Source organism: Pistacia vera, unplaced genomic scaffold (assembly GCF_008641045.1).
Source record: "Pistacia vera cultivar Batoury unplaced genomic scaffold, PisVer_v2 Contig660, whole genome shotgun sequence".
Lineage (NCBI taxonomy): Eukaryota > Viridiplantae > Streptophyta > Magnoliopsida > Sapindales > Anacardiaceae > Pistacia > Pistacia vera.
Window position 1 is genome coordinate 1,420,322 of NW_022196513.1, and position 13,596 is coordinate 1,433,917.

General features: G+C 36.1%; 1 protein-coding gene across 1 annotated transcript; it reads left to right on the plus strand.

The window, feature by feature from the left end:
* Positions 1-400: 400 nt before the first annotated feature.
* Positions 401-7,770, plus strand: LOC116112349 (pumilio homolog 5-like). Its single transcript, XM_031398495.1, is given in 8 exon segments — positions 401-534; positions 718-858; positions 1,984-3,400; positions 3,502-3,551; positions 3,554-3,660; positions 4,397-4,609; positions 4,739-4,849; positions 6,500-7,770. Coding segments are annotated over 6 exon segments (1,638 nt in total). The 5' UTR covers positions 401-534; positions 718-858; positions 1,984-2,441; the 3' UTR covers positions 6,698-7,770.
* Positions 7,771-13,596: the final 5,826 nt, after the last annotated feature.

A 13,596-nucleotide genomic window follows, 5' to 3' on the forward strand; every position in this document is an offset into this window, starting at 1 on the left:
TTTTGCTTATCACACTTAATAAGTGTGTATTCATTGGATATAGATTGACACATAAAGGTTAGTTGTGTCTGTTGATGGAACAGCTTCAGATTTTACAGTGTTGAACATGAATTTTTAATTAATGCTATCTCATTTTATATAATATGAAGTTATGAACATGAATTTTTTTTTTTTAATTTTAATTTAAATAAAGAATATATCTAGGTGAATAATGATGGAAACTTATGTAATGAAATAAAAAGATTAAATAATACCAAAATATTAATCGATAAGAGATTACGTAGAGCAGAACACTGATTGTATAAGTAATAAAGCTAATAATTAATAATTAATTAGATAATAAATATTAATTTAAATTCAATTTTAGTATTCTTTTATAATGAATATCCACAAAATCTAGGGTAATATGCCAGCCCGTTTCCTTGCCATTACAAATGTTGTACTCGGCTGCGTCCCAGCTGGGATCTTCAAAGCAACCATGCCATCACTGTCGGTTGGCATTTTTTGATGGGCACCAAGGTTTTGCGGTTAAAGGTAAGCTTCTAGTTTTGGGTCCTGGCTAGATCGTCCAAGAAATTGTCCTTGCAAATATGTCTAAAATTTGTATGAAACAAGTTGTAATTTTCACACATTAGATTCCCTTTATTTGTACTTGATGATTGGGTTAATTTTTTGCCACCTCAGCGCATATATTTCTGTTATTATTGGTCTTTACAGGCTTACCACCTGTGACAGTGTAGAAGGAGAGTGATTAGCAAAGGTAAGACCTTTAATAGTTGGAGCAGGATAAGGAAAGGAGAAGAGGAATCGTTAAGGAAGGGTTTCCTTTTGAATAGGCATGAAAACATTATGCAGTTGGTATGATAGCTATAGCTTTTTGGCTCAATTTTATGCTGTAATATAAAGTTCAGCAAAGTGAGTAAAGTTTGGCCCTTTGGCGCATTCAATGAAAGGAAGAAGATAAAAGAAATAGAATGGCATTGTCTTGGACAATACTTCTTTGGCTGTAACATGAAGGGGCTGTCCTTTGGACCCATAATTTTCAGTTACAGTTAATAGATTTTTACTTGTATAATGGGAATGGAGAAATATTTTTTGGCATAATGCAATCATTTGGGCTGTACTAATAGCAACCCTCATGGAGTATTTATCGTCTTGTATCCCATTGTCATGAATAAAATGTAATTTTACCTGGAGGCTTTGGAAGCACTTAACTTCGAAAGACATATTTATGGCTATGCCTCCATTCTCTTTCTTAGGCAGATTGCCTTTATGACTGACTGATATGTTTTGCATTTTGCCTTACTAGTGCCAAACTTGAAGACAAACTAGTTCCTTATTCTTGCCAAGGTCAACTCGGGTTGGGTTAAGGCATTTATAAAGTGGTCCTAATTAAATCAGTTTTCAAAAATTTAATGTTAACAAACCAAATCTGATAGAAAGATTGGTTTCCTTGTGCTCAATTGATTATGTAAGTTTTGAAAAAAGAATTGAATTCTTATATTTATAATTTGATTTATGCGTGCCTATCATGTAAGCATCTCGTGTACATGTCTATTTAAATCAAATAAATAGGTAGACCTGTCAAAAAAATTTCAGAATAGTATATAAAAAATACTTTTTATATCTTAGGTGACAAAGTACATGAACACCTGTACCTTTGTCGGTAGTTACATGGTTTTTGACATGGCTACATGTTGACAAAAATGAATATTTGTTGTATCCTGCCTCATGTTACCCAACAATGGGACCCCTTAAGAGTGATGAATATAGTGATATACTATATTGTGATGGGAATTAAACCAACTATTTTTGAGATGATAATTAGCCTAATTAACCAGGTTATATTTAAGGATAAATTTGCTTCACCTCATATCTAACCATGAGATGCTGGATGTGTGCAGGCATTTTTTGCATTCTCGTTATGATGTTCAGGAAATATTATGATTTTTAATTGATGAACTTGACATTGTATCACTGCAGGCAATAATTTGAATGTCCTTGTTTCAGAGAAAAAAATGGATAATTATCCCCTAAATCAGATGGCAATGGGGAGCCCTATAGGATTGTGGGAAGCGATGGAGCTAGAAACTGGCCTGCTTCCTAAGATTGTGCAATGTGTGGTTCCCAATTGAAGAATATGGTAACAGAGGAATTGGGATTGCTTTTGAAGGGGCACAGATTTCATGGAGACCAAGCACACATGATTCCGAATCGAAGCGGTAGTGCACCACCAAGTTCGGAAGGGTAATTTGCAGCTATTGGAAACCTTTTAGCTAAACAAAACTCTGGTCTGAATTTAGGTTGGAAAGTTTAAGCGACGATCTTGGACATTTCGAATCTGAGGGGCACCTGCATTCTGATCCAGCCTTTTTGCGTATTATTGCTCTAACGTGAACTTGAATCCAAATTGTCCAAACACTAAAACTGCCGATTGGAGGATGATGTGTCAGTTATTGTTGGCCCTCATTCAGAGAGAATTTAGGAAGAAACACTCTCATGGTCATGCTAAGTTCTTTTCCATCGCGGTACAACCATCAATGCATTCCCCTGGTCTAACTATTCCCTTGTATGTGACAACGGGAGCCTATATGCCATCAGGTAATCCATTTTACCCAAATTTTCAGCCATCTGGTGTGTATGCTCCGCACTACAATGTGGGTGGATATGCTCTGAATTCTGCATTTCTTCCCCCATTTGTTGCTGGATACCCTCCCCATGGTCCTGTTCCTATGCCATTTGATGCTACATCAGGTCTAAGCTTTAATATTCAAATTACTGGCGTCTCAACAGCAGAAAGCATACCACATATGGGTAATTTGCAACATCAGAAGTTCTATGGACACCGTGTAATGATGCTGCAACCTTCTTTTGTGAATCCTCTTCAAATGCAATACTTTCAACACCCTTTTGGGAATGCATACAGTGCTTCAGTTCAGTATGGTAGGTTGCCATCAAGTAATGGTGCTGGGGCTCAGGTTGATTCGTCTATACAGAAAGAGCCACCTTCTGCTGCTTATTTGGGTGATCAGAAACTTCTGTCTCCACCAAATGGGAGTCTAGGTATTCCAAATCCTAGAAAACTGGGAATCAGTGTTGGTGGTTATTATGGGGGTCCTCCAGGCATGGGTGTCATAGCGCAATTTCCAATATCGCCTATTTCTAGTCCAGTGTTGGCATCACTACCAGTTGGTGGAACAAGTCATCCAGGTCTGCGAAATGATCTAAGTTATCCTCAGGGTTCACATAGAAATACAGGTATCTATCCTGGATGGCAAGGGCAGAGAGGAGTAAACATCTTTGATGACCCCAAGAGGCATTCATTTCTTGAAGAACTGAAATCCAGCAATGCGCAAAAGTTTGAGCTCTCGGACATAGTGGGGCATATAGTAGAATTCAGGCTGTGTTCTTTACTGAGTTTGTTTTCCTAAAGCCTTACATCATGGGATTGTTGTACTATTTCCTATATGAAAATTAATTTGCATGCATATCTCACTTCAATGTGGATCAACATGGGAGTCGATTTATTCAGCAGAAGCTGGAGCACAGCAGTGTGAAGACAAGGTGTCTGTTTTCAAAGAAGTTTTTCCACATGCCTCAAAATTAATGACTGATGTCTTGTATATAAAGAAGAGGAATCCTCAAGGTAGTGACGGCATAGTGAGGGCTATACTCCTCATTGTGGATTCATTATAATTTATTTATCTGATTTTTTCTACTAAAGATGGTTATGCCCAAAGTGAAAACTATTTATCACCACACCTGATTTTGTGAGACAGTGAAGCTTGCTTTTTTCCCTTTCCCTGAATTGCTCGAGTCTTTCTTTCCCTCACAATGCTATACTTGGTCCTTTGATTTTGATCAAATCTTTAATTCATCCCACGTGTTTAAATTGACTTTTGATTTTTCAATAAGCCGAGGAACAATTGAACCATTCGGATGTTATATGCAAATGGTTTTTTCACATTACTCATAATAGCCTCAAAATTTGTCCAAATTTCTGAAACTATTGAAAGATGTTTTTGTAGCGATAGGTTGTTGCATTATAGATTTTGTAGGGTGGGCAACTTGTCTAGAATTTTGTGTGTTAGATTTAAGAAAGATATCTGAGTTTTCATCATAGCTTTGTATGTATATTCTTGCTTTTAGTTAATCTTGTTATTCCTTTTATATTACATATTTTCTTATGACCTTTTCCTTTTCTTGGTGCTTATATGTGTGTGGGTGGGTGGGGGTCTTTTGAATTCTAAGGGCGTGTGAATTTATTTTTCTCAAAACAATGCATCAATTTTTCCTTGAATGAGTTCCAAGTATAGCCATATATTCGATCTTCAGTTTGAAATTTTAATATCATTTTCTTTGAATCTCGAATTTTTTTTTTTTTTTTTTAATCTAGGCCCCTGAAGTCATTGAGCTTGATCAGAAAACACAATCAGTCCTTGAGCTTGATGGGCATGTCATGAGATGTGTGCGTGATCAGAATGGGAATCATGTGATACAGAAGTGTACCGAAAGTGTACCTACAGAAAAAATTGGATTTATTATATCTGCTTTTCAAGGTCAAGTTGCCATGCTTTCTACGCATCCATATGGTTGTCGTGTTTTTCAGGTAATAGAACTCAATCACTTGGCTGTTCAGACTTCTTTTATTTATTTATTTATTTGAGATCCCATTTTGTTTGTTGAAACTATTATTTATTTATCTTTTTATTTATTTATTTATTTTTCTTTTCAATAGAGAGTTTTGGAGCATTGTTCAAATGAACAACAAGGTCAATGTATAGTGGATGAAACTTTGGAATCTGCTTATGTTCTTGCTCAGGACCAGTATGGGAACTACATTACCCAGGTAGGTATTGTGTGCTTTGTGCTGTTTACTTAATTCTTTAATTGTTGTTGGATAGCATCAACAATCTATTAAGTGCTTAGATACAAGTCAATTTTTTATAAAATGGTGTGTTTTTGCTTCTTTATTCCAACCACAAATAGTTTATTGTTGTATATGCCTCAAACTGACTTCTTTGAACTAGTTGATTACCAAGCTTATTTGCCTTGATTGGACTTATAGTTGTCTTTAGCTTTTACCACCGAGTTCATATACTTTGTTAAATAATTTAGGCATTGTTGGCCTTTATGCACCCATGGTCTTATGATCTCACCAGTTCGTGATATAGATGATTCTTCATTATTTGTTTGGCACTTATCTGTCAAGATGGTTTGCATATCTAATTTGTACCTGACAAATTGATTGATGGGCTAACAGCATCATACAAATCTAATTTTAGTACTGACTTTGTTTCCTGCACAAGTATGCATTTCAGTGAGAAGTTATTTATTGCTCTTTTGCTGCCTCATATGAAGAAAATTTAAATTGTATTAATGTTCAGCTTATAATGCTATGGTGTGGAACCTAAGTTTTTAGCTTGCTTTAAAATTCATGGTTGTGTTCCTAATCAAGACACGAATATTGCAAATATTGAGTATAAAAAAAAGAGTAATATAATTGACTTGTTCCTTTTTTCCCCTAAGGTTTAAACAGTGGAATTTAGAAAATCAGTGGACAAAGTGTAGATCAATGCCTACTTGAAGGAGTACCTTAGATTACTGCAATCTCCACAATATAGCCTTAAATGTTGCTTTAGATTCACTTAAGTATGCCTAAGGCTCGGTCAAACTGATGGTAAAAAATATCTAACATTGTTCTTCACACCGTGAATGTAATTTGCTCCATTTATATGCATTGACTTTGCTAATCCATTGCATAAAGTGAATTTTGATTTTAGGGAAGTTCAAGCCCCCTTAACTGGTATTAGACGTATGCCCATATAAGGACTTGCATATGGAGTGTCTTTTTCAGACAATGTTTGGTGGAGCAAACATATGGTGCCAAATTTGCTCTAGAATCGAGAAATTTTTGGACTTTTCTACTCACCATGATGTATATTTATCCCAATTTCTTTTTTTGAATTATGGATTCTTGGATTTTTGCGTTTTGGTTTGTGCTGCTTTTTTTTTTTTTTTTTTTTTTTTTTTTTCTTTTTTTTTTTGGTTCTCTAATGTTGGATTGAGAATTTCATGCCCTTGCGAGAGGAGTTTTCCATGGCTTTTATTCCTACTCCCATCTCTGGTATTATTTTGTTTCCTAGTGACAAAGATGAAGAAAAGGATTTATCTTCTTGTGAACTAAGGCTAAAACACCCTCTAGAAAGTCTGCCTGTGGTCATCCCCCTTTTACTTTAGTATATGTAGTCCTTGACCTATGAGTAGTATGAATTCTGATGTTACATTATTAGCTTGCTTTGTGAATTAGGTGTGTGTTTGCAATATTATTCTTCCGTCTTTAGTGCTTTATGAGGTTTCTGTTTTTTAGTGGGTTGAAGTCATTGTTTGTCTGAGTTTTTTACTGCCTAAAATTACCCACCTTTTCTGTTTGTAAGATAGTTCTGATCTCTCTGATGGTTTCATCAACTTTAATATGAATTGGCTATACTGCTCGTAGCATGTTCTGGAGAGGGGAAAATCCAATGAAAGAAGCCAAATTATCAGCAAGGTGGCTGGAAAAATTGTACAGTTGAGTCAGCATAAATATGCATTAAATGTTGTTGAGAAGTGTTTGGAGTATGGTGATGCTGCTGAGTGGGAGCTCTTGATTGAGGCGATAATTGGGCAATCTGAAGAAATGACAATTTATTGGTGAGACAAATTTTTCATGTTTATATTGGTGAAGGTAAATAAATCTCCTATTGGTGCATGCGCGTATTTACAATCTTCTGTTATGTTATTTTTCATGTTTATATGCTTGGGAATGTTTGTTTGCTCATGTAAGCACACTATGCATGGCTAACTGAAAGAAGCAAAAATCTCTAGATGGGACAAAGTATTGGCATTTAGATAAATCATTTTGGAGGAACGCTGTGGTTTTTCTGAGCAATGGCCTTAGTCTTTGTCAATTCATCAACTTTTTTCTTTTCTTTTCTTTTCAACTTTGATAATCAACACACTTCTATCATACATTCTGTTATCAAGATTTCAATCTAAAATTCACTACAGCTGTTAATGGATACTGTTGTTGACAGTCATGGACACGTTGCTGTTTCTATGATATCACCAGGGTTACATGCATTTGATATCATTATATATATATAACATCAAATGTAGAGACTGCACGCTTGTGTCTACATTTGTGGACATTTACAGAATGTCCATGCCTACCCGCATGGATTTGTGTATACAATTTTATTAATTCATCTTTTATCCTCTGTTGCATGTTAATGATTCTTCAATTAGAGTATTTTGTCCATTCCTGAATTTATGTGATAAATTATGATTGAACCTCACTCAGACATTTGGTCACACTGCTGACCATCCAAGTTACAAAATTCATCAAAAACCCCTTAGCAATACCAAGATCATCATAGGTATTCTTGAAATCACGAGAAGACTTTCCTTGAAGCTTATAATTTTTATCAGAAACCTCCTTGTAAGAGAGGTGTGTATTTAAGTTGGACGCCATAATTAGCCAAGCTTCAAGTTGAATGCAATTTATCCTTTAAGATAATGTTTCTTTTGGGTTGCACTTTCATTGGAAATTCTGGAAGATTTGGTGGTAAATCCCAGTTAATTGCTTGGAATATATGTAATATATATAATATGTATGTTCAAACTGTGTATCTGATTCTAATACTTGCCAGTTTGATAAAGCTAATTAGTAAATATATGTAATAGATATAATATGTATGTTCAAACTGTGTATAGAAGTAATTAATGGTGATTGCTCGGAGTTAACTTTTTCTATTTTCATATTTGAAGAGAGGGGCTTTCTTAGAGTGTCACATACTCACATACCAATTTACTTAAAATTCGAGCATTTATAATATTAATAGCAAAAATATTTACTAAAGTTTCTAAAGTAGAAAAAAAAAATACCCTTGAAATGTGTAAACAAAGCACATAGACCTTGGACATATAAACTTAAGCTCGGTCATAAATGCAATTAATTAAAATTCTCAGAATTCCCTTCTGGACTCAAAGTGTGCAAACTAAATTAAAGATATAAAAATAATTGCTTCCATCAAAATAAATCTAAAAATTTACAATGTTATCTAATTTAGTATGACTTATATCAAAATCAATGCTAAACATACTTAAAAAATTCAATAGCAGATCATTATCATCTTCTTCTTCAATGGATGCCAGAGGTGGTGGTATTGGCGCATTAGTGCAATTTTTTTTAATTAATTGACCACAAAGATAAGGATTACCTTCATTAAAACTCCCAAACTGAGATTGATTAGGAATGGATCCAGATAAGTTGTTGTGTGCTACATTGGAGACCTCAAAATAATTTAATTGAGTTAATTGTGGAGGAATTTGGCCACTTAAATTATTGTGGGAAAGGTCTAGGCTCTCTATCTCTTTCAGATTAGAAAAGCTCTTTGGAGTAGGTCCTGATAACAAACTGTAAGACAAATTCAATGCAAAAATTCCTTGGAGGTCTCCAATTTTTGATGGGATTTCACCGGTTAATTCATTGTGTGACAAATCAAATCTAGCAACCTCTCCAAGAGTATAACCCTTGTAAGACTCAAATCTCTTTTTCATCGTAAATTCTACTTCAAAGATTACTTTTTGATATAATGATTCACTAAATCCTTCAACTACATGGTCCGTAGTAGATGAAATGGATGAATCATAGTTGTAAGCGCCTAGAGCACCTAGTGCATAACTAGCAACATCCAAAAGATACCTTGTTGAAAAATGGCTTTTAGCAAAATCACATGGGATAGAAATGATAATGGCGAAAGGTTTAGGGACTTATATGTAATAGGCCAAGAAAAGGTTGTTTGTCCCACATTGATTAGGATTGAAAAGTGGGAAACTTTTGGGGCCTATATATAAGGACCCATATCATTGTTATTAGGCATCCCAAGTTGTAATTTCATTATACTTCTTTTGTTTAGGTTTCTTTCTTTAAGGACCCTTTAGTTTGTAAGTTTTGTTGTATCTCCCCTTTGTTTTGGGTATTTGTTGTATTGCCCAAAAGTTTGTAATGTTTTGGAGATAGTGGAGTTTTTTTTCTTTTGCAAGCGCTCGGGGACCGTAGGTTTCAATACCGAACCTCGTTAATTCCTGGTATTCTTTTTTTTGCATTTAAATTTTGGCTATTTATTATGCTTACTACTTGTTATTATTATATTCAATAGCTAGTGTTGAGTTTATGTTTCCGTTGCATAACAATTGGTATCAGAGCCTAGGTTTAGGACAGTGATAGCTATTTGTATGGTTTATTGCATGTCTAGGAAAATTCTGTCAAAAAGACGATAAAAGTCTAAGGAGACTGGATTTTAAGTGGGCCCATTTGTGACCCCTCCATTGTTTCCTGGGAATTTCCCTGGTGCGTATTTAATCATTTCAGCACTTACTACTACCTAGGGCTATTGTTGATTTGTTGGTTACTATTGATATAATATTTTTGTGGAGCTTGGTTATTGGGAACTTTGTTTACCAAGCTAATTGAGTAAATAAATGGCATCTTTGTCTGAGGATTCATCGTCCGAGGCATCACCGTCCGTGGCACCACCATCCGCACCAGTAAAGATGATAACGTTTCAAATGCAAAATTGATGTTAAAATTTTGATGACCAAAATAATTTTGGCTTGTGCAGATTGAGTTAATGGAACTTGTTCAGCAGGATCTAGATATCGTCGGGAGGAGGAAAACCAAAGATATCTATGAGAAGACTGGTGAGGTTGAATGTAAAAGCGTGTGGGATGATTCGCTCATGTCTTTGTAAGCAAAAATATCCATTCATGAAAGAGACTTCTGCTAATAATTTATGGAAGGCGCTGGAAAACAAATACATGAAGAGAAGTAATGAGAATCGACTCTATTGTGTGAAAAGATTGTTTCGTCTTCAGTTGAGACCAGGTACGAATATCATTAGCCATATTGAACATTAACAATTAATTGCTGATTTGTTAAATTTGGATGAAACTTTCAAAGATGAGCATAAGGCTATGTTGTTAATTGGATCTCTTCCAGATGAGTTGGACTATCTTAGTATTACACTTCTTCATGGGAAAGAAAAATTGTCCTTTGAAGAAGTTTGTTCTGCTCTATCCAATCATAAATTCGAAGAAAGATCAGAAGGAGATAGAGATGAGTCAGCAGAAGCTCTTGTAGTAAGAGGGCGGAGTCAAAAGATAGTCATAAGAGGAGAGAGAGGAGATCTCGTTCAAAGGGAAAACTCAATAGGATCATGTGCCTTTTGTCGTGAGAAAGGGAATGGAAGAAACTTGTCCGAAGTTGCAAAAGAAAGAGGGCAAAGCGCTTCTGATGCATACGTGTGTTGAGCGTGAAGAGGAGTCAGATTTCTGTCTAGTTAGCCTACCATCCACCTCTGGAACATGAGTGATTATGAATTCAGGTGTACCTATCATATGTGCCCCCACAAGGAGTGGTCTTTAATTTTGAAGAACTTGATGTGGAGTTGTTTATATGGGCAGGATGATGCTTGTAAAACAACGGGATGTTCAATTCGTTAGAATCATGATGGCTCAACTAGAACTCTACAGATTTTCGGTATGTACCGAAGTTGAAAAAGAATCTCATCTCTTTGGGAGCCTTGGAATCTAAAGGCTTCACAGTGAATATGCGAGATGGAATTCTAAAATTTTCTTCAGGCGCTCTTGTGGTAATGAAAGGCACGAGGAGAAACAACTTGTATTACTAATGGTGTAACGTTATTGAAACCAGCTGCAGTCGTACAGAAGGATGCAAGATTCAGAAATGCTCAAGCTATGACATATGCGTTTGGGGCATGCAGTGGAAAAAGCCTTACTTAGTTTGGTAAATCAAGGCTTATTGAAAGGTGCAAAGACCTATAAGCTGGATTTTTGTGAGCATTGTGTTCTGGGAAAACGACAAAGTGAAATTCGGCACCGCTTCATAATACTAAGAGTATTTTAGATTATGTTCATTCTGATGTGTGGGACCTACCAAAACAACATCTTGGGAGGTATGCACTATTTTGTCACTTTTTAGATGATTTTTCCAAAGAGTTTGGGTGTATGTGATAAAAACTAAAGTATAACGTACGTGTGTTTTCCTTAAATGGAAAAAGATGATGGAGACTCAGACTGGCAGAAGATCAAGCAGCTACGTACAGAAATGTGGGGGAGTATCGTAGTAATCATTTTTGAAAGTTTGCCAAGATGAAGGATAGTCCATCACTTTACAGTAGAAATACACCACAGCAGAATGGGGTGGCAGAACGCATGAATCGAACTATACTGGAGAAAGTTCGATGTATGTTGTCCAATTCTGGGTTGGGCAAAGAGTTTTGGCGAGGCAATTATATATGCATGTCATCTCATTAATCGTCTCCCATCAACTGCAATTGAAGGCAAACGCCGATCGAGTTATGGTCTGGAAAACCTGTTTCTGATATGACTCTTTACAGTTTTTGGTTCCACTGCTTATTATCATGTGAAAGAGTCTAAGTTAGATCCTAGAGCAAAGAAAGCGTATTTATGGGGATTACCTCAGGTGTGAAAGGATACCGTCTTTGGTGTCCAAGTTAAGAAAAATACTGTTTAGTAGGGATGTGACATTTGATGAGTCTTCTATGTTAGAAAAGAAACAGGAACCAGATGAAGGTTTCAGTACTCCGCAACAGGTGGAGCATACTCAGCACAGGTGGAGTTTGAAACAACATCAGTTAACCCAGCTGGAAATGAGACTCCTATGATAGAGGAGTTCATTGGAGATGAAGAAGAATTCTCCCAAGAACCTCAACAAGTCCATTGCTGTTAATAGGCCAAGACGAGAAATTCGCAAGCCTGCTCGTTTTGCTGATCGGTGCCCATGCACTCCCAATTGAAGATGGTGAGTTCCTTCCACTTATAATGAAGTAGCTAGCAGTTCCGAAAATGGTAAGTGGAGGAAAGTCATGAAAGAAGAGATGCAGTCTCTCCATAGAATGAAATTTGGGGGTTGTTCAATTATCAAAGAATAAGAAGGCAATTGGATGCAAATGGGTATACAAAGAAAGAAGGTTTCCGAATTTGAAAGACATTCGATACAAGGCAAGTTGGTGGCGAAAGGCTACGCTCGAGGAAGGAATAGATTTCAATGAGGTATTTTCTCCAGTTGTAAAGCATTCTCCATTAAATTTTGTTGGCCTGGTTGCTCAGATGATATCTTAACTTGTTCAACTTGATGTGAAAACCGCGTTTCTCTACACGGTGATTTGGAAGAGGAAATCTATATGCTCAGCCAGAAGGATTTAGGAGTATTGGAAGGAAGATTGGTTTTTGTAAACTGAAAAGATCGCTTTATGGTTTGAAACAATCTCCGAGGCAGTGGTACAAGCGATTTGATAGGTATTATGGGTCAGGAGTACACAAGAAGCAAATTTGACAACTGTGTGTATTTTCAAAGGCTACAAGGTGATACTCTCATTTATCAACTCTTATATGTTGATGATATTTGATTGCTTCAAAGAATGTAGAAGAAATTGAGAAGTTGAAGGCTCAACTAATCAAGAATTTGAGATGAAGGATTTAGGGGAAGCCAAGAAGATTCTCGGTATGGGAGATAATTAGAGATAGAGGAAATGGCAAGTTTGTTGTTTGACCCAAAGCAGTATCTAAAGAAGGTTTTAAACGTTTTGGCATAACTAAAAGTACAAACCTGTAAGTACTCCACTCCTCCTCATATAAAGCTTAGTGCGTCATTATCTCCAATACGCATGAAGAACGAGAGTATATGTCAAGTTCCGTATTCAAATGCATTGGTGCTTGATGTATTCAATGGTGTGTACTAGCCGCCACATTTCACATGTAGTTAGAATTGTGAGCAGGTAATGCATGATCCGGTGAGGACATTGGCGCTGTGAAGTGGATTTTACGGTATATTATAGGTATGTAAACTTGGTTTGGTTTTTGAGCGGGATGAAAATCTTAGTCAATTTGTTGTTGGCTATGTTATTCTGATTATGCTGATATTTGGACAAACTCGTCAACTCCTAGATATGTATTTACTCTTGCTAGAGCTCCAGTAAGTTGGAAATCTTCTTTGCAGTCTACAGTTGCTTTGTCTGCTACAGAGGCAGAATACATGGCAGTTACAGAGGTGTGAAGGAGCTATTTGGTTACAAGGGCTATTGGATGAATTGAAAATTACTCAGAAGAAGATCACTATCTATTCTGCAGTCAAAGTGCTATTCACTTAGCAAAGAATCCAGTATTCCACTTTCGCACCAAGCATATAGATGTTCGTTACCACTTTGTGCGGAAAATTATTTCTGAAGGAAAAAATCTATGAAGAAGATTGGGACTGCTGAGAATCCTGCAGATGTCTTACAAAAGTAGTGACATAATGAAGTTAAATCACTGTTTGAACTTGATCACATCCTGCGAGCTTGATTGTGCTTTTTGGCACATTTGGAGGTGTTGCAAAATTTGACAGAAGAATACAAACTTTGAAGGTTTGCTAATTCGCTAAGGTGAGATTTTTGAAAAATGGCTTTTAGCAAAATCACATGGGGTAGAAATGATAATGGAGAAAGGTTTAGGGACTTATATGTAATAGGC